The sequence below is a fragment of the Emys orbicularis genome, chromosome 12 (assembly GCF_028017835.1).
Source record: "Emys orbicularis isolate rEmyOrb1 chromosome 12, rEmyOrb1.hap1, whole genome shotgun sequence".
In the NCBI taxonomy this organism is placed as follows: Eukaryota; Metazoa; Chordata; order Testudines; family Emydidae; genus Emys; species Emys orbicularis.
Window position 1 is genome coordinate 16,419,005 of NC_088694.1, and position 19,139 is coordinate 16,438,143.

Here is a 19,139-nt window from a genome sequence, read left to right on the forward strand (position 1 = left end):
GGGTCCGCATGCTGCCATCGTTTGTCTGAAGAGACAGTAGAGTTCCTATGTCAGTGTCCTCTGTATAACCATCAATTTTCAGTTCTAAACAGAATTCTAGACTAGTGCATGTGTAAGTGTGATAGGAAGAAGGTCTCACACTTCAATCCCATCTGGCTCTCCAGGTAGCTGGGTACATCCAAAGCAAGCTAGTTTTGTTGCTGTTTTTTTTTTTTTTTTTTTTCTTTAGTTGAAACTTGGTTCTTTAGTTTGCTGAACTGGGGATGGGTTGTTTTGCTCAAGTCTTCTATCTGATAGCTGTTTGCTTATGAGCCAATTTCTGTGGCCGATCCTTGTGTTTAGTGTCTGGCTCCCGAGCTGATTTTGCTGGCAGCTTCTGGCTGTAACTCAAGCTACAGTGTCTGACAGGCTGTTTTCCATCTTTCTGGGCACTTCTTCCCTCTGGTACCTGTGACGGGTTAGATCACAGAAACCCCCTTGGGAGCTGCCACCCGATGTGCCAAGACTACTTCTATCCCTGTTTTCCCTGCCAGCTCAGGACTCCAGCACCCTGTCTTGCTGAGCCAGACACTCCCGTCTGCTCCAGCACAGACCCAGGGTCTGAATTACTTGCCCCAAAGCTGCAGGTTTACCTGAAAACAGCTCACAGAAGTGTGCTTGTCTTTAGCACAACTCCCAATGGGGTCTAAACCCAAATAAATCCCTTTTTACCCTGTATAAAGCTTATACAGGGTAAACTCATAAATTGTTCACTCTCTATAACACTGATAGAGAGAGAGATGCACAGTTGTTTGTTCCCCCAGGTATTAATACATACTCTGAGTTAATTACTAAGTAAAAAGTGATTTTTATTAAATACAGAAAGTAGAATTTAAGTGGTTCCAAGTAGTAACAGACAGAACAAAGTAAGTCACCAAGCAAAATAAAATAAAATGCGCAAATCTATGTCTAATCAAACTGAATACAGATAATCTCACCCTCAGAGATGCTTCAGTAAGTTTTTTCTCAGACTGGACACCTTCCAGGCCTGGGCACAATTCTTTCCCCTGGTACAGCTCTTGTTCCAGGTCAGGTGATAGCTAGGGGATTCTTCATGATGGCTCCTTTCATCCTCTTTGTTCTGTTCCATCCTTTTATACATCTTTTGCATAAGGCGGGAACCCTTTGTCCCTCTGGGTTTCCACCACCCCCCCTCACTGGAAAAACACCAGGTTAAAAATGGATTCCAGTTCAGGTGACATGATCACATATCACTGCAAGACTTCATTACCCACTTGCCAGCACACACATATACAGGAAGACTCACAGGCAAAACACAGCCATCTGCAGACAATGGTCCTTGTTAATGGGAGTCATCAAGATTCCAAACCACCATTAATGGCCCACACTTTGCATAATTACAGTAGGCCCTCAGTTATATTTTATATTACTAGTTTTAGATACAAGAATGGTACATTTATACAAATAGGATGATCACACTCAGTAGATTATAAGCTTTGTAATGATACCTTACAAGAGACCTTTTGCATGAAGCATATCCCAGTTACATTATATTCACTTATTATCATGTTTTTATAAAACCATATAGACTGCACAACGTCACAGTACCTTCTTAGATGTAACTCTTGTTTCTAAATTCCCCAATACACGCCTTAAGAGACAAAACTTTAATGCAGCCAACTTCTGTCAGTTCCTCTCTAAGGGGACAGAGAGCATCTCAGGAGATGTTTCCATCCTTCTAGTACTTGCTTTTTGAATCTTTTGGATTGAACTGAATGAGACTCCCAGTGTGTAAGGCTACCCAGCACAGGTTTCCCAGAACTGCAAGAGGCCAGTTGAGTCATTTGTTTCCTTAGTTTAACAGAGAATGTGCCAGGCTGTCTGAGGAGAGCCTATCCTGTTCACTTTGAATTGCTGCTGCTATTTTGCATCTAACTCTCTTCCCCTCACACTTCGGTAGTTTAACCAAAAGAACCTATTAGTTTGTTTCTCCCATAAGCATCTAACCTTCAGGTATAAAGTAAAAGGCTGAGACTCTTGCACTTTCTCCTCTAGGCCACACTGTTTCTGGCTTTTTGGTGGACTTTTACATTGTGTTCAGATGTGAGCTACAATAGTGGGAGGCCAGGCAAGAGATACTGCTGTATTCTAATAAAGCGTTTCTGAAAGAAGTGTAATACAGTGACTAGACCGCATGTGGTTAGGAAACCAGGAGACCTGTGTTCCATCCAGGCATTGCCACTGACTCGCCATGTGACCTTGGGTGGGGTGATTAACAACTGTTCCTCACTCTCCTCTTCTTGCCTCTCAGGAATACTTGTGGCTTAAATTTGTAAAGTGCTTTGAGATCTTTGGCTGAAAGGTGCTGTAGAATAGCAAAATATTAGTAATAATTACACTTGGCAGAATAGTCATTCAGTGCCCTAATATTCAAACGCATCGACCAATGTTTGTTTCAGGATTTCTGTTTAAATTTTCAGACAATACTATATAGAAGTAGATTTTTATCATTAAACTATACTCACTTTTGAGTAAACTTTGTGCACTGTTTGTTTTGGGGGCAATGCAGCCAAGGTTAACATGTTCAGCAGGCTGTTGCTACTTGAGACAGTCACAAATTGTCTTGTCACCACACCCTCTGTGCTGCCCCAACTACCCCTGGTGGACATGTGACCAGTGGCTCCAAAGTTTATCGTTGTCTTGTGCTTGCTTGACCTTTTGTTTGTTGGTTTTAATGTTCCCTGTAGATTAGATCAGGTGTTGCCAACCTGTGGGACACATGCAGTGGCAAAAGGAAAAAACCTTCAGCTTCTTCTAGCTAAATCCTTTAGGGACCACCTTCCTACCAGCCATTGGGACTCTGCTGTCCTGTTGATATAGTTAGCTGCTTGTGTAGGCTATGCATCCAGCTCCAATCTTGATTGCTTTACTTGGTATTTATCTGTAATGGCCTGCCAGGGCCCATATATGTGACAGGGCTAAAATGAGTGACTCTTAATATTTTTTTTTTTAATTGCAGGAAACTTAAAATGTTGCAGGATTCCTTCCTTTACTGTTAATTGTTTTCTAAAACATCGATGTCATTAGTTCTTATTTGTCATGTAAATAATTTTTGACAAAAATGAGGGGGTGTCAAATTTGTGACAAAATCGGTGTTACTGTTATGGGAATACCTAAAACAAGTGCTTCTAGGAATAAAGATGTGTTAGCAGTAAACATATATGTATATTTCTGTCTGTTTTGGGAATTTAGCTTGAGTTTTTTCCCTTCTAACCCCCTCCACTTGCAAATGTTCAGTCATTCACTTTAAACAGCAATTGTGGTTAAGTACACAGCCTAGGGAAAAATACAACACTTCAATACATGTGACACTCCTCAGTCCAACACACGTATAGTAGGAAATCTGTGAGTAGGAGTGAAACTTCACTTACTCCAGTATAAGACTGCTCTGTTGGTGGAATTCACTTGGAAATCACAACCAAGGGAAGGTACAGTTATATTTAGCATGACATTGGCGTTATCCCCATTAATGTATCTGATTTGTCACAAATCCAAAAAGAAAAAGAGAACTTTTATCTGTGGAGCTCCCAGGCATATGAGGTGCACTGCTCTCTGGCACCTTCCTATAGAGTTTGGGAGCTCAGGTCACCAGAGAATTGTCAGTGTTGTGTAACTTGCTCTAATGCGACATCCTTGGTTACACTCTGTTCTCTGGCTGTTGCAATTTTTGGTTTTTCCTGCCTGCCATCTATTGCTAAACAGCCCAAAAACATCAGAAGCTGCCGCTCCCTAGGCTTCTGCTTGTATTGATGCATGGTATAAAAGCTCCAAGCTCCTTAACACGTCTCAAATCTTTTAAGGGTCAGTCACATTCACTGGCTGTATCTCACCTGTATACCTAGAAACTCTTTACTGAGTTCTCCACAATGATGCTCATTTTGTAACAATAACCGCCAGCTCAAGATCTTACTCCACTAGCCATCACACCTTTGCCTCTGCCGAGGTCCATTGCAGCCTCTTGTTTCTGTACCTCAAGACCCTGTATGTATCTGAGGGCAAAACCAGCCACAGCCTTTCTGGCAAAAACCAGTGCCTAGCCTCTTACTTTAATAAAACTTCCTCCCTTGCATGCCAGTGATATGAGGGTTATGCCTTACTGAAACCACCTCTGTTGCTGTTCTTTGCTCCAGTTAAAATGCCTGATTAAACTCTTTGCCTGTGAAATCTGGTTTCACCTTCTGTTGAGGCCTGTCAGTTTTATTCACTTCATGATCAGTAGGCTGCTTTTGAAAGAAACTCCCTTCTGTGTGTTCCAGGCCTCTGTTTCCACTTCTTCTTTTCAGCAGAACGACATTCTGCATTAATAGTCTAAAGTCACTTAAAAAGTAGCCCAAAACTAGATAAATACTTTTATTGGGCTAGTAGCTGATTCTGTTTATTGAAATGAAGTGTTTTTTTAACAACACGTTGGTCTATATATCAAACAACAAATGAAAGCTTTCGTTAGATACCTAGTTCTGAACTGATTTTTTTTTAAAAAGCATTAATCAAAAAAATTAAAAACATTCAATGATGGTAGTCAATGTCCATTATTCTTGGCCATGATATTTTTCTGAGATCTTTCTAATCCTCATGAAATAAATGTTCAGAGTTCCTATTGATTGGATTGAAATAAGATCAAGTTCAGCAAAAGTCCCTTTTTCTGCCAGTGGCCTGGCTTCTGATCAGCATGAGACTCATGCATCCCTGAATCACAAACTTTGGGCTTCCATCTTTACTGGATATGTGACTGGCCCTCCCTAATGTTATCAATCACAATTGGGCTATGTTTTTCTCTCCAGACCTCGTTACATCTCACTCAGTCAGAAAGGAAGGAAGTTCTTTATAGTCACACAGGCGTAGGAGTCCAGAGACCTTAGTTCTATCCCGTGTGTTGCTATAGGCTTCCTGTGTGACTTTAAACAAGTCACTTAGCATCTATGCCTCCATTTCCTCATTTAAAATGGGAGAATGCCTGACTCGTGAGGAAAATGAGGCTACATTCATTAATGTTTGTAAGGTGCTTTGAGATTCTCGAATCCAAGTGTTATAAAGTGCAAAGTATTATCCCCACCACGAGTGCCAGGTATAATCCCGCATCCTCTTTCCATATTCCTTTCTGCCAGAATTACCCAGCTGTGAATCGGCTAGATTGTAAGTGAAACCTACCTAGCAATGCTGCTTGCTAGAAAGGAGCTTCTAGCATTTGCTGGGATTTCAAACAGCCTTAGAATAAGACACGTCTTACCAAACTCTTCACTCTTCCCCTGATCTTGGTGTTTGATAGACTGCTCCTGAAACGCTGTGTAAAATATTCTCAGACCCTTCCACAGAGACTTTTTTTTCTGCTTTTCTTCTCTTCCTTTTTCAATTATCTTGAAAGTTTCAAGGCCACATGATCTTCACAGAACATACTTCAATCTTTGTGAGGTCAGGTGAGAGAGAATTGGGTACACGGCTGCTACAACCTCCGTATTCGTGGTATTTGAGGCTATGGCTACACTACAGATTAAGTTGACTAAGTTACGTCGCTCAGGGATGTGAATTAGCCACCCCCCTGAGCAACATAATTTATGCTGGTGTGGACCGCACTAGGTCGCGGGAGAGCTTTCCCTGCCAACATAGCTACTGCCACTCACGGGGGCTGGAGTAATTAAGCCAACCGGAGAGCTCGCTCCTGTCGGCTTAGAGCAGCTACACAGAGAGCTTATAGCGGCGCAGCTGTATTGAGGCAGCTGTAAGCTCTCTAGTGTAGCCATAGCCAAGGTTTTTAAAATAAACTCCACCTATTCCTTTTCCCCTTTAGGTAGAAGCCACACATTCTTTCAGATTCATGATGTGGGGTGATCCCAAAGGCTGAGTGCTGTCCCACACTGGCTAGCTGTATCTCTAGCATATCCATCTATCTTAAAACAAGACAGTCTTGTTCTAAAATGTATTAATCATGGGGGTTTTTTATGGTAGTACCTAGGGACTAGCCAAATCAGGGCTTCATTGTGACAGGCACCGTACAAGAACAGCAGTGGACAGTTCCTGCTCTGAAGAGCCTACAGTCTAAATTGACAAGGCAAGACAAAGGACAGAGAAAAGGAATATAACTTGTTAGTTCCATTATTATTGTTGGGGGCAGAGACACACATGTCTGGGATTAGCTAAACAAAGACAAAGGGAAGGGCAAAGAGTGAGGGGGACCCTCAGAATATACTGTGTGAAGGGAGGGGAGTGGGTGAGCTGCATTATCTCTGCACCACACATAGACGAAGAGAATTCCTGCAGTACTTCATAGTATTAACAACAACAACAACAACAAAAAGACTACTCCTCTCTTGTTTCATAAAAGTATCTGCACTTTGGGAATCCTGCTAACGTCAAACAAAATCTTGTTAACGGTCCCAAGACAGATGATCTAAGCATCCTGATTGCAACAGGATGTGTGGCTCCATAACCCCATAGTAAAAAGCATGTCAACATCAACTCATGACTAGGAGAAACCCAACCTGTCTCACTGCTGGATAAAAATGCAGAGGTAATTTACTAAAATGGTGTATCCTGGAAGGAGGTGTTTGAGACTCTCTTTAGAGCAGCAGTGAGACGCCAGGATAACATAGCCAGGCAAGCTAACGATGTAACCATTAATTTCTGGTTTGGGTCACAAGTAGTGACACGGGTCTGCTTGTCTCTGCCTAAACCCTAGCAGACCCACATGACAAAAGCACCACCTCCTGTGACTGGGGAGCTGAGGTGGAGGGGAGGTCTAAAGTTTGTCTACATTGCAACTAGACACCCATGACTGGTGCATGCCAGCTGGCTTGGGTTGCAGGACTGTTTGATTGCAGTGTAGACTTCTGGGCTCAGGCTGAAGCCCAGGCTCTAGGACCCTGCGAGTTGGGAGGGTCCCAGAGCTCAGGCTGCAGCCCAAGCTGGAATGTCAACACCACAGTTCACCACGCCTGAGCCCATGAACCCAAGTCAGCTGACTTGGACCTGGTTGGGTGTGGGGGGGGTAATATCTAATTGCAGTGTAGACATACCCTAAGGCATCTGGAAGAGAAGCTGCTTGCCTGCTGAGTAGAAAGCCAGGAGTCCCCTGTTTTCTTAGAGTGGCAGACCAAGGTCCCAGGAAGAATCAGTGAGGCAGTTTGGGTATTACCCTCCAGTTATATACAGCAAAAATAAAATAAAACTCTGTTCTTACCTTGTTTTAAAAACTAGCTGGTGTTTCTAGAGTTAAAAAGTCAGAATATGTCTGACATCTGTTATTTTTGTAACCGAGCCGGTTTTAAAATGTTAATGTGACTGTAAAAAATGGAGAACTAAAAAAACTTCCAGAAACTCTATGACCGTGGCTATATGACTAGTTCTATTATGTGGCTTCCTATGAGCAGTTAACCAGCTCCTCAAATACAGCATGCACCCGCCTTTAGTACACATACTGCTAGACGACGAGCCTCTGCCTTATAAATTACGTTCCAAGTGTCAGATATGAATGGTGTGGTTCATTAGGTTTTATACTGGTTGCTAGCCAATCCCTTTATTGAAATGTGTTACACACACACACCCCTCATTTATTTACTTCTCTGATTCCAAGGTGCCCTTTGACAATGGATTGAAAGATCAGTGTGATGCTTAGCTTGGCAGGAGTTGTGTAAAGTTTCCATGTGACTCCCTCCAGGATAAAACACCTAATCAGTTTCCAGGTTTATTTTATTTGCATATTCCACTTCGCAGATGTGCAAATTTACGTCAGTGTCTACTGAATGCCTTTAAATAGAGCTGCAGAAGGAGTGGGTGTGGGAGAGGAGAGTATTGCTGTTCTTGACAGTTTAAGTGCAGTTATACACTGAGAAACTGATGCACCTTTTTAATCAATACAGTTCTTCTCTGTGGCCGAATTCAGCAGATAAGACTTTAAATGCACAGAAAGACTGTAATTCTGTTATACCTGCAGAGCCAACACAGCTCCACAAGGGAGTTGGATTCTATTCCTGCTTACGTTTCAACAAAATTGTAACCAAATCCTGCCCTTGGTGACGCTTCAGAAACTCCATTCAGAGCAATAAGGGCAAAGTTGGATCTGTAGAATCTATTACTAATTTTTTTTTTTTTTTTTTTTTTTTTTTTGGTACCTATTGCTGGCCATGTGATGGTTAAGGTGGTGTTGGGTTTTGACCTATAAGGCCCTAAATGCCTCGGGACTTGCCTACTGGAGAGACTGTCTCTCTCCCTGTGCCATGCTGCCACAGCTGTGATCAGCAGAGGCCTTTGAGCTTAACTGCCCCCTCCCCCCATCTTGCCCCTATAAAGTGGCTGCTGGCAGAGCCTTCTCTCCAAGGACTTTCCTGCTAATTATCTCCCCCCAATAGGTTGACGTTCTGGGCATGCTGTAAATCCTGTCTGGTGAAGAGCTGAGGCAGCTGATGGTAGAAATTTCAATGTAGTGAGGAAGTGTGATAGGGTCATCTTACGATGCGTTGGTCACATAACTGATCAGATGTCTGACAGGAAGATGTGCTGTTGCTTCAATCAATTTTTATTTGTCTTTAGATGCGCCAAAGTTGCCCTGAGTTTTTGAACAGGTGCTTTTGGCGAAGAGTTTGTATAAAACTAAAATTTAAATAAATCTACTTATCCGCAGGAACAGAGGAACACCGTTTAAATTGCAAACTTAGTGCACATGGCTGTCAGTTTAAAAAAAAAAATTCTTATTCACAAACTGTCCATGTTTGTCTACAGATTTAGACACGCATTCTTCTACATCTACCATGCCACTGTAGTAACTCTTCAGTATAGAACACTTTCTGCAGGGAATCATCAATATGGACTCTGATGCTCCTCATTGCATTATTGTAGGTGGCTCCACCCCGTAGCTGGCTGCTAGGCTTTCAACCTTACTTTGTAAATAGCCTTGCTGTAAAGAACCATGTGTGGAAGCCCCTTCCAGGTATTAAAGTGTGCATCTGTAGCTGATATTATTTAGTTGTAAGCTGAGAGAGTTCTCTGTGGATCATGCTTAGAAAGCTTTGGCGAGGTCCAAGAGTGTGTGGTGGTAGCGGGGGTCTGCTGGTAGGAGGTCTCTGCTGAGTGCAAAAAGAATAACAACCACGTTGTGGGTAGTGCTACCCACTAACACTATGAATATCTCTGCAGATCTGGGTAAGGGTGGTCTAAAGAGTACGTACTAGGTAAAACCAAACTGTCCCTTTACGTTGGCTGTTAGATGTGTGAATTAGATCTACCAGCTATACATATAGATATTTGAGAGAGGATCATATGCAGAGTAGAGATACATTTTAGAAGGAATTGGTTTCACTGATTTGACTATCATTATAAATTAATTTCTGACAAATCTAGATTTACTGGTATGGAAATTATTTGATTAACAATAGGATTGTTGGTCAGATCCAAGATCTTATTGTCAGCTAAGAGAAGACTTAATCTTTTATTGGCCTCTGTCATGATCACCCACCTTTCATTGAAGAGTTGACTTTTGTGCATTCAGAGTGGCCAGATCGCTCTTGTGTTTGGGAGTGTGCATCTGTCCAGAAAATAGTAGTAATGATATTTTTTTCTTGGGGGGGGGGGAGGGAAGAGATTGTGGACATTGAAACAATACTTCTGGATTCCTAACTCTGTTTTCTTAAAGTTGCAGGAGTTATTACTGCTGACTTTCTGTCAGGATTAGTGCACTGGGGAGCGGACACCTGGGGATCTGTGGAGCTGCCCATAGTTGGAAAGGTTTGAGATTTTTAATTTTCAAAATTTCAAATAAAAATCACTTTGGGGGAAGCTGCTACCATCTTAAATGTGCTATGCACTATATAGGAACTTGTTTCTTTCTGTCTTGTCTTCTCTCCTACTGATTTGGCCTGCTTGTGTCCTCCTCACCCTCTCTTTATCCCATGCTAATTGGCCTGGCATATTGGCGGTAGAGCTATGACATACAGTGTTAAATTTCTTCTAGACTGATAAGTCAGGAAGTTTGAGGTGACTCTTTCTAATGTGCCCTGTTCCGACTGGGAGTATTAACAAGCAGAAGTAACAGTAGACTAAGACTAAGTATCTCTGTTCCCAGATCTGCTGTTGCCTAGCTGTGTGACCTTTAACAAGTCACTTAATGTCTATGCTTCTCCCCCATCTGTAAAATTGTGATAATGCATATCCACCTTTATAAAGCACTTTGAGATGAAAAGTGCTACATGTGTTAACAATATTAATACATTGCTTAAAAATGCAAAAACTGGGCTGAAATATAAGCATTGTATGAAGATTTGCAAGTGTAAAGCAACAGATGGTTGAATTATTTCAAACACTACTTCTAAAAGCTTGAACCTTAATTCCTAGGTGCATGATAGTATGGAAGCCCTTTTATCACTCTTTGATTTGATGTTTTCATTCTGTTTCCGATCCATTCATTCGTACGAGTAATGGCCTGGCACTTTTGGCTTTGTTCTTTCAGGCTTTCATCAGACCTTTTAGAGAACATCACATTGACCCCACAGCAATTACTAGACATGATTTTATAGAGACCAATGGAGATAACTGCATGATGACTCTAGTGCCATTGGCAAACATGGCCTACAAATTTGTTTCTCTTTCCCCAGGTAAGCTATTAACAGTGACTATGTATATGTATTTAGAATCTTCATCACTGGATAAATTGAATAAGTGCTTGCCCTTGTGTGGGGAAGGGATTAAAAATTGAATCTGTGATTCATGTCAACGGCTCTAATTTATGTTGGAAGCAGATGTTTGGAGGAGGGGGGGGGGGAATTTCCACTGTTTGATAATGGGTGATTAATTTTTCCCGTGCCAAGGATCTCCCATCTCCAGGAAAGTGTCCTACTGAAGAGTTCAGTAAAGAAGCCTTAAAATATAAATTCTGCAGAAGAACTAGCATCTCATTCTTTCCCAAAGGACTTTTAAACTCAGGCAATTAAGGAAGAAAGCTTAAGATTAAAAACCAGTGAAATTTGCTATTTTGCAGAAGTAGTTCAATAAATGTAAAGACTAATAATGCAGCATTACATTCTCCTATTTAATTACAATAGCCAGTAAACCCATAGCTCAGGTTCCCACTATCCATTAGACTGAATTTATTTTGACTAATTTGGTGTGGTGCATACTAGTCTTGCAACCCTATTACTTTGTGGTATTTCAGAATGTCATATGAGATGAGTTGTTCATGACTCAGCGGCTCTGCTGTCAGTCTATTGCTGAAGCAATTTGGTCATGGGCCTTGTTAACATCTGAAGTGTCAGCCACTGCTAGAATAGTATCAGAATTGAGGGGCAACTTCTAAACAGGGCAGGCATTATTAGAATCTATCTGGTAGGAATCTGCTTCTTCAATAAAATAAAATAAAGGAAAGAAAGTCTGGGGTTTTTAATGCTTTTTTATTATTTTTGCAGAAGCGTTGTACCAGACATGCCCGTGGGAATGTTATGTCTTTGCCCTGGCTATCTTTGTAACCTTGACAAACCAGATTCACAAATGGTCTCATACGTACTTTGGTCTTCCTCGCTGGGTCATCTTTCTGCAGGACTGGCATGTTATCCTGCCACGGAAACACCACCGAATCCATCATGTGTCTCCCCATGAGACTTATTTTTGTATTACCACAGGTAAAGTAAACTATATATTCCTGGACTGAGCTTTTTTCACTGAGCCAGAAAGCATACATGTGGCAAGAATGTAGTCTGATTGCATATATGATTACTGTTTAGCAGTCTATAAAATGTGGAAGATGTTACTGCAAGTTGTGGCATGTATGTTAGCTTCTACTGTACAAGTCAACTGAGGCTCTTTACTTGGTATTGTTACATAAATAAGAAAAATCCCAATCCCAAAAAAGAAGAAAAATCAGGCTTGTGATTGGCTGAAAATCAAGTAACTTCTTACTGTTGACTTCAGGTCAGTGATGCTGAGTCTTGGGAAAGGTCAAGCAGTCTGATCTTGCATGCAAATTAGTGCATCTTTATTCAATGCAGTGAATTCTGTGAAAGCTGCTGTTCTTCTCATACAAAGGGAATGATTTCATTTTCTTAATCTACACTGGCATCTCTCCTTGAATGTTAGTTTCCAAAACAAGTTCTTAGACTTCTGAAATTCATGGCCATAATGAGAGAATTTCCAAATACTTCTAACAAAGGCCTTCAGAACATGTGTAACTTCTTTATCAAGGTTTTTTTGGCCTCTGATTCCCCTTGGATCTATAAATCATGATATTCACCTCAACTAAAGTCATTCTGGTTATGTCCATTTTGCAGATGGGCAAGCTAAGCCAGAGTGCTAATGACTTGCTCAAGGTCACATAGTGAGCGATGGCACAGCTGGAAATAAAATTCTAGATTCCTGACTCCATTTCCTGCTCTGACAAATGGACCACGAAATAAATAAAAATCTATAGATTTGTATTAGTCATGCAGTACTGTGTGCCCTGTGTAAAGCTTTATAACTTGTTCCTGTCATCTGTCAAAAAACAGTCTCCTACCCTAAGCATTTGTTTCATTTCTGTTTCAGCTTCTTTAGCTCCCTGGTACTTTAGGTACTACTGTGCTGCTAGCTGAGTCCTCTTTTTGACCTATCTCACCTTTTATACTTACACTGAAGTCTGGATTTCTCCTAACATCCAAATGTGAAGCAAAGCAAATGGTTTGCTCCTAATCATTGTCAGAACAAAATGCAGTGAGATTGAGACAGTATGGTAGAGTGATAAGAACAGAGGACTGGGAATTAGGATTGAGCTAGTCACTTGACTGTCTGCCTCCAGTAGCAAGCTTCTGTGAAGGACTTGGAGTTCTTCATACAGGAAGTACTAAATGAGCGAAAAATATTATAAGAAGTATTAATCCCATTCCCTCTTCTCCAGCCCACTTTGATTTCACATCAAGGTAATATGATGGATTGCTTCACTGAATAAAGTGTAGGTATACAAGGGCTTTTGGATCCCTAATCCCAGTGGTCTTCGTTTAGAACAATGGGGAAACCCACAGCCTTTGACATGTAAAGCTCTTTGTGTGTGCTGTGTGTGAAGTGTTAATAGATACTGAGGCATGTACTGCACTTCAAAAGCAGCCTTGCTTGTTAGTGTCACTGAGCAAGACTTCAGATCCTGAGAGTACACTCTGCTTCAGAGCTGACCCCATGTACATAAGTGTCTGCCCTTGTATCTTCCCAGGAGAGTGTCAGATAACTGAGCAAACGGACTTTTAATGGAATTCCTAATGCTAAAGCTTCCGGGCTGACTGTTGGGATTCCTTCCGAGATTTTTCCACTTGGCTTATCCAGAGCATGTCATCCAGTTCTGGGAGAACAGTTTATCCAGTTCTCTGGAATCCAAAAAATTGGTTTGAATCCAGACGTATCGCTGAGGTCTCTTTATTGGCATTTCATAAAGTTATACCTGAGGTGATGAGGCTCAGGTGAAGGGGATGGGTTAAGATGCACCACAACTCCCAAGTGCATAATTATAAATCAGATTATATACCTATTCTAAAACAGACTAACACATGCACATTACATTCTGCATTGTATCACATGCTTTGACTGGCCTCCTAATTTTGTGAACCAATTCCTGTATTGATCATAAGCTATCCATATACTATAAAGTATGCATTTTTCACACAATGCACTGTCAACCTGTGGAACTCCTTGCCAGAGGATGTTGTGAAGGCCAAGACTATAACAGGGTTCAAAAAAGAACTAGATAAATTCATGGAGGATACGTCCATCAATGGCTATTAGCCAGGATGGGCAGGGATGGTGTCCCTAGCCTCTGTTTGCCAGAAGCTGGGAGCGGGTGACAGGGGATGGATCATTTGATGATTACCTGTTCTGTTCATTCCCGCTGGGGCACCTGGCATTGGCCACTGTCGGAAGACAGGATACTGGGCTAGATGGACCTTTGGTCTGACCCAGTACGGCCGTTGTTATGTTAGGAAGCAAAGCTGCAGCTGCAAGCTTATCACACATTACTATTATTATTATTTATTTATCTACTAGCTATATTTGTGAATTCATGCAGTCTGTTAACTTCCGTTTCCTTACATTGTTCATGCAAAGCCTACAACTGTCACATTTAGAAGTTTGGGAAGGATGGGTCAATTCCCAGAGGGTGCTGGCAACATTGCTCTGATGAGACTTGACTTGTTGCCTTTCCAGAAGGGATGAGGTGTACAGAGAGGGAGGGTGGCTATCAGGAGACCTAGTAAATACTGGCCCCAGGGTACAGGTGCTGGGTCATTAGCCTGCAGACAGACTTGGTGGGAGATAGACCTGCTGGGTAGGGAGGAGGTGGGGTACTAGTGGCCAGTGCTGAAATGACCCTGAAAGTGTCCTTGTTCTATTTTGGGATCAATGGTTGCCACTTTAATGTTTGAATCCTGTGATGGGCATATACGCAGCATGAAAATCCCACCAGCCCAAATCGGTTTGCTCTGATGTACCCCATCTGTAGGAATGCTTTGCTCTGACCTGACAAAGCTGGCTGCAGGGCATCTCCTCTGGCAGCCTCTCAGTTCCTCTCCTCATCCTGCCTCCCATCCTTTCCTGCTTGTTCTGTCTCTTGCCCAATAGCCCTTGTATGTCCACGCACCTGTGCTTCTCTTTGGTTTCCTCCTCTCCACCTGCTGCTGCTTTCCCTTCACCCATGAACTCTTGGGGGAAGAAAATTTGAGAGTGAGGATTCCGCTGGTGGGTGCAATGTTATGTACTTGAGCCAGTTTTCCGAAGCATGGATTCACTGGCATGACTAACCTAAATGCCGCTGCCCTGGAAAAGATGGATTTAAGCTTTTCAGAGCAGTTCAGTTAGTATTATGTGGGTTAGTTTAAAGTACAGTATCAGGAAAGAACTGTAACTATCCTGAATAAGATTATGAAAGTGGCACACCAAGTGGTCTTGAGTCTTGCAAGTTGCATGCTAAACAAAGTCTGAACTGCTGTTTTAGAATTTCAGCTTTATACTGAGCACAGCATGTTATTTTACTAAGCACATCCAAGGAAGGTATCGCAATACTTTAGGTAAAATACTTCAAGTGCTCTAATCTCCTGACTGTATGCGGAGGACGTTAAAATTACTTAATTTATTGCAACTCTAGGCTCTTAAAATTAAGCTAGTTCTATACACCTTTTAAAATCAGACATAAGGTTACCTAACAAATCTACCACTGAGCAAGTCTCGTGATAAAAGCATAATCCCAAATGAAACTCCTTATAGTCGAAGCAAAGGTGCACTACAAGCCCCTCCCTTTTTAAATCAATAGGCGCACAGCTCAAACATTCTTGATTGCATCTGTGGCAATATTGCATAGCCAAGATCCATGCTACTTACTGTTATAGGCTAATACCAACATCTTGACCACTGCCTGGAAACTTTTTGATGGCTACTTCAGATACTGGGACACTGGAGTTAGGTGCTCCCTTTGTGATGCTTTCCTTAATAAAAACAGGTGGCCCCATGCTGTGTTAGCTTCAGTTTCCAAATAATCTCAACATGTATCCCCATCTAGAACACACAACAGTATCTGATAACAAGGTGACAAAAGCATCGATAATAGTACATAGTGTACAGTGTGATGAGAATTATTTTTTGAGTTATAATGTTTAGACAGATATGAGTTAATGTGTTTTTAAAAGCTGGAGCTTCCCTAGTTAAACATGCAGTTTTCCCTACCACTGCCCTGGCTGTGCCTTCCCACTCCCCTGGCTGTGCCACTGGAAACAAGGAATTAATATAAAGCATATTTAGTTATGACTGGGGCAACATATACTGGATCTTACTGTTTTAAAGTTAATTCATTCTTTTTTATTAGAAAAAGCAAATCTGGAGTATTTACAGTGTCAGTGAAGATCTGTTTAAGTACTTTGTGTATGGTGAGAAAGGAGTTGGCTTGTTGGTATAAACTTTGTTTTTTAAGGATATAAGTAGTGTAGATCCAAAATTTAGGTTTTTCTGAAATTTTACAAAATCTGGTGAGTTCATAAATCTGTCTAAATGTCAGTGACCAGTTACCTTGTTTGATTTGAATATTCTCTTGCACTGCTTGCAAATGAGGCATTGCATCTGTGTGCTAGTGCACAGGAACCAGAAAGGGAAACCATCTGAACAAAAAGTGAAACTCACTGGTCTGAATGAAGGGCAATTTGTAATCTAAATAACTAGCTAGAAATTTTAAAACAGAAATATCTAAATTCAAGGTGCTGTATTTACAAATTACTTTTGTTTTTTAAGTTTGTCTCTTTTACTCTAATAGTCTCCTTTAGCTTTGTGTAGTGACCAGGGCCGGCTCCAGGCACCAGCCGAGCAAGCTGGTGTTTGGGGCGGCAGATTGTTCGAGGCGGCATTCTGCCCAATCCTAGGGCGGCACGGCCACTTTTTGTTTGTTTTTGTTTTGTTTGTTGTGCCGCTCCAGCCGCCCTGTAGGGGGCAGCGGCGCGGAGGACAGGAGTGCCCTGCAGCAAGCCCGGCAGGGCAGTCCGCATCCTTCCCTCCCAGACGACCGGAGCGACGCGGAGCCTCCCGGCAGGCGGCGCACTGGTCGGGGCCGCATGGTAGTGCCCCGCTGAAGCCCTGGCCGCCCCCCTTCTCTCTCTTCCCCCCCCCCCCCCGCTTCCTCCCCCTCTCCCCCACTAGCCGGGACACGTCTGCAGTTTAGGGAGTCCCCCTGCACCCTGGCTCCGGCCGCGCCGCAGTTTTGTTTGTTTGTTTGTTTGTTTGTTTTGTTTGTTTTTGCTTGGGGCGGCCAAAAAGCCAGAGCCGGCCCTGGTAGTGACCATTCTTCATTGTTTGCCCATAGCGCACTACCACTGAACTTTTCTCTAACACATTTTTGTTTGATATTTAAAGTGAATAACGTTAAGTAGGGAAGAAAAGCAATGCAAACTTGAGTTTCTACTGCTATGGTTTAAGCTAATGCTCAATACTTTTAATTCTTTTTCCCCTCTCTGGTCTTTCAGGTTGGCTGAACTATCCATTAGAGAAGATTGGATTTTGGAGATGCTTGGAGAATATTATCCAAGGAGTGACTGGGCAAAAGCCTAGAGCAGATGACATGAAGTGGGCTCAGAAAGTTAAATAAAACTCTTACCAGCCTTCTATAGTTCTTATCTTTGTTGCCAACCTTTTAAAAAAAAAAAAAAAAAAAAGCCATCAGCCAAATGCAAGACTTGTAAAGAAATAACAGACTAAAGCACAAGCTAAAAAGTGCTAACATTGACTGCAGTTAAAAACTCATTCTTCTTAAAACAATACTTGAAATGCGAATGGTTACTTTTCCGTTTGTACTGAGCACCTTTCTTTAGCCATGTCTGCTGATGTCTTAGAAAATATTTCATCACTGAGTCTCATAAAAGCCATCAGGTGAGCCAGAGAGGAAGACGATGCACCATCACTTCTAATACATTGGTGGCACAGTAAACATGTGTTGTATCAACATTATTTAACTTTTAAAAGTAGCTTGTTGTCTAAGACCGATATGGAGAATAGTGAAGATAACTTGTCACGGCGTTTCAAGAAATCCCATCCAGATATGCTGCATGAAAACAGCATGTCAGAGTGATCGAAGCCAGTAAAATTGTCACCGTTTCAGTGCGTTTAGTGGTTGATAAATCTGTCACTTCCATCTTTGCTATTGCGTTAAGTCTTGTTAATGTGGTGTGGAGCAGACTTTGAAATCTTGACTCTATCAATGGGCAAAGAATTCTTAAGTGTTTTCAGTTTCTCTTAAAATAAAATAAAATTTATTCAAATTTTTGAGAAATTTGAACCAACCATTTCTGTATAAGCGTTCAGCTTTACATTAATAAATGTCTGAGTATCTGGAGGGCACATTGTATATGTGTATCCCACATGCTTGCATTAATTGATTCGGAGTGCTCACTGATGGGATCTTGCCAGTATGTGTTTCCTGTTCCAATAATGTTTAAAGTAGGTGTAGCATTGGGCACATCTGCAAATTGTTGTCTTTTGAGAGCAAAAGACATCAAATTTGTGTCTTTAGCACAGAAATGTTAATGGTTGGTGTTTTTTAAGGTGCTTGTTGGTTTCTGTAAATAATATAAAGCCTTAATCTATTTTGGTGTAACATGGAATAATATTTTAACGTGATGTTCTGAATGTATATAATTTATAACAGCAGTTGGATAATACTAATCACATTTGTTAAGTCTTGTTGCAGTTCTTTGTTTATTTGATGGTATAAAATCACACTTCATCCTCAACACTTAGTCTGAAATATCTAGCATTCACAGGATTAATGCATGAGTCCCCCAGCAGCCTGGGGAGGTAAACCTTGCATTTCCTTTGCTTATACTATAACAGTGTATTTTACTCTTTCAGTATATAAGCATCTGACATTATAACAAAGGACTATTCCAGTTTCTACCACCCTGCAGAAAAGCTTTACAGTGAGCTCTACGTAGGGCGGGGTGGGCAAACTTTTTGGCTCGAGGGCCACATCTGGGTATGGAAATTGAATGGCGGGCCATGAATGCTCATGTAATTGGGGGTTGAGATGTGGGAGGGGGTGCGGGTTCTTGGGTGGGGCTGGGGGTGCAGTAGGGTGTTCTGGGCTGGGACCTGAGGGGTTTGGAGGGTGGGAGGGGGATTGGGGCAGGGGGTTGGGGCATTGGAGGGAGTCAGGGGTGCAGGCTCCGGGAGGTGCTTACCTCAAACAGCTCCCAGAAGCAGCGCCATGTCCCCCCCTCTGGCTCCTATTCGGAGGTGAAGCCAGGCAGCTCTGCGCAGTGCCCTGTCCGCAGGCGCCACCCCCGCAGCTCCCATTGGCCATGGTTCTCGGCCAATGGGAGCTGCAGGGGCAGCACTTGGGGTGGGGGCAGCGTGCGGAGCCCTAGGCGTAGAAGCCGGAGGGGGGACATGCCACTGTTTCCAAGAGCTGAGCAGAGTGGGGCAAGCCCATGACCCTGCTCCCTGGCTGGAGCACTGGAGTGGGGCAAGCCCCAGACCCCGCTCTCTGGCAGGAGCTCGAGGGCCGGATTAAAACATCTGGAGGGCCGGATGCAGCCCCCGGGCTGTAGTTTGCCCACCCCTAACGTAGGGTGGATCCCTACCCCTGGGCTGAATGCCTGAGAGAAATGCCCTTA

General features: G+C 42.3%; 1 protein-coding gene across 1 annotated transcript in view; it reads left to right on the plus strand.

Moving 5' to 3' along the window:
* PEDS1 (plasmanylethanolamine desaturase 1) overlaps positions 1-18,202 on the plus strand; it is a 34,848-nt gene extending 16,646 nt beyond the window's left edge. The window contains exons 3-6 of the mRNA XM_065415020.1: positions 9,683-9,774; positions 10,496-10,640; positions 11,448-11,660; positions 16,995-18,202. Of these exons, the coding sequence (XP_065271092.1) occupies positions 9,683-9,774; positions 10,496-10,640; positions 11,448-11,660; positions 16,995-17,116 (572 nt within the window). The 3' untranslated portion in view covers positions 17,117-18,202. The remainder of the gene's footprint in view (positions 1-9,682; positions 9,775-10,495; positions 10,641-11,447; positions 11,661-16,994) is intronic.
* Positions 18,203-19,139: the final 937 nt, after the last annotated feature.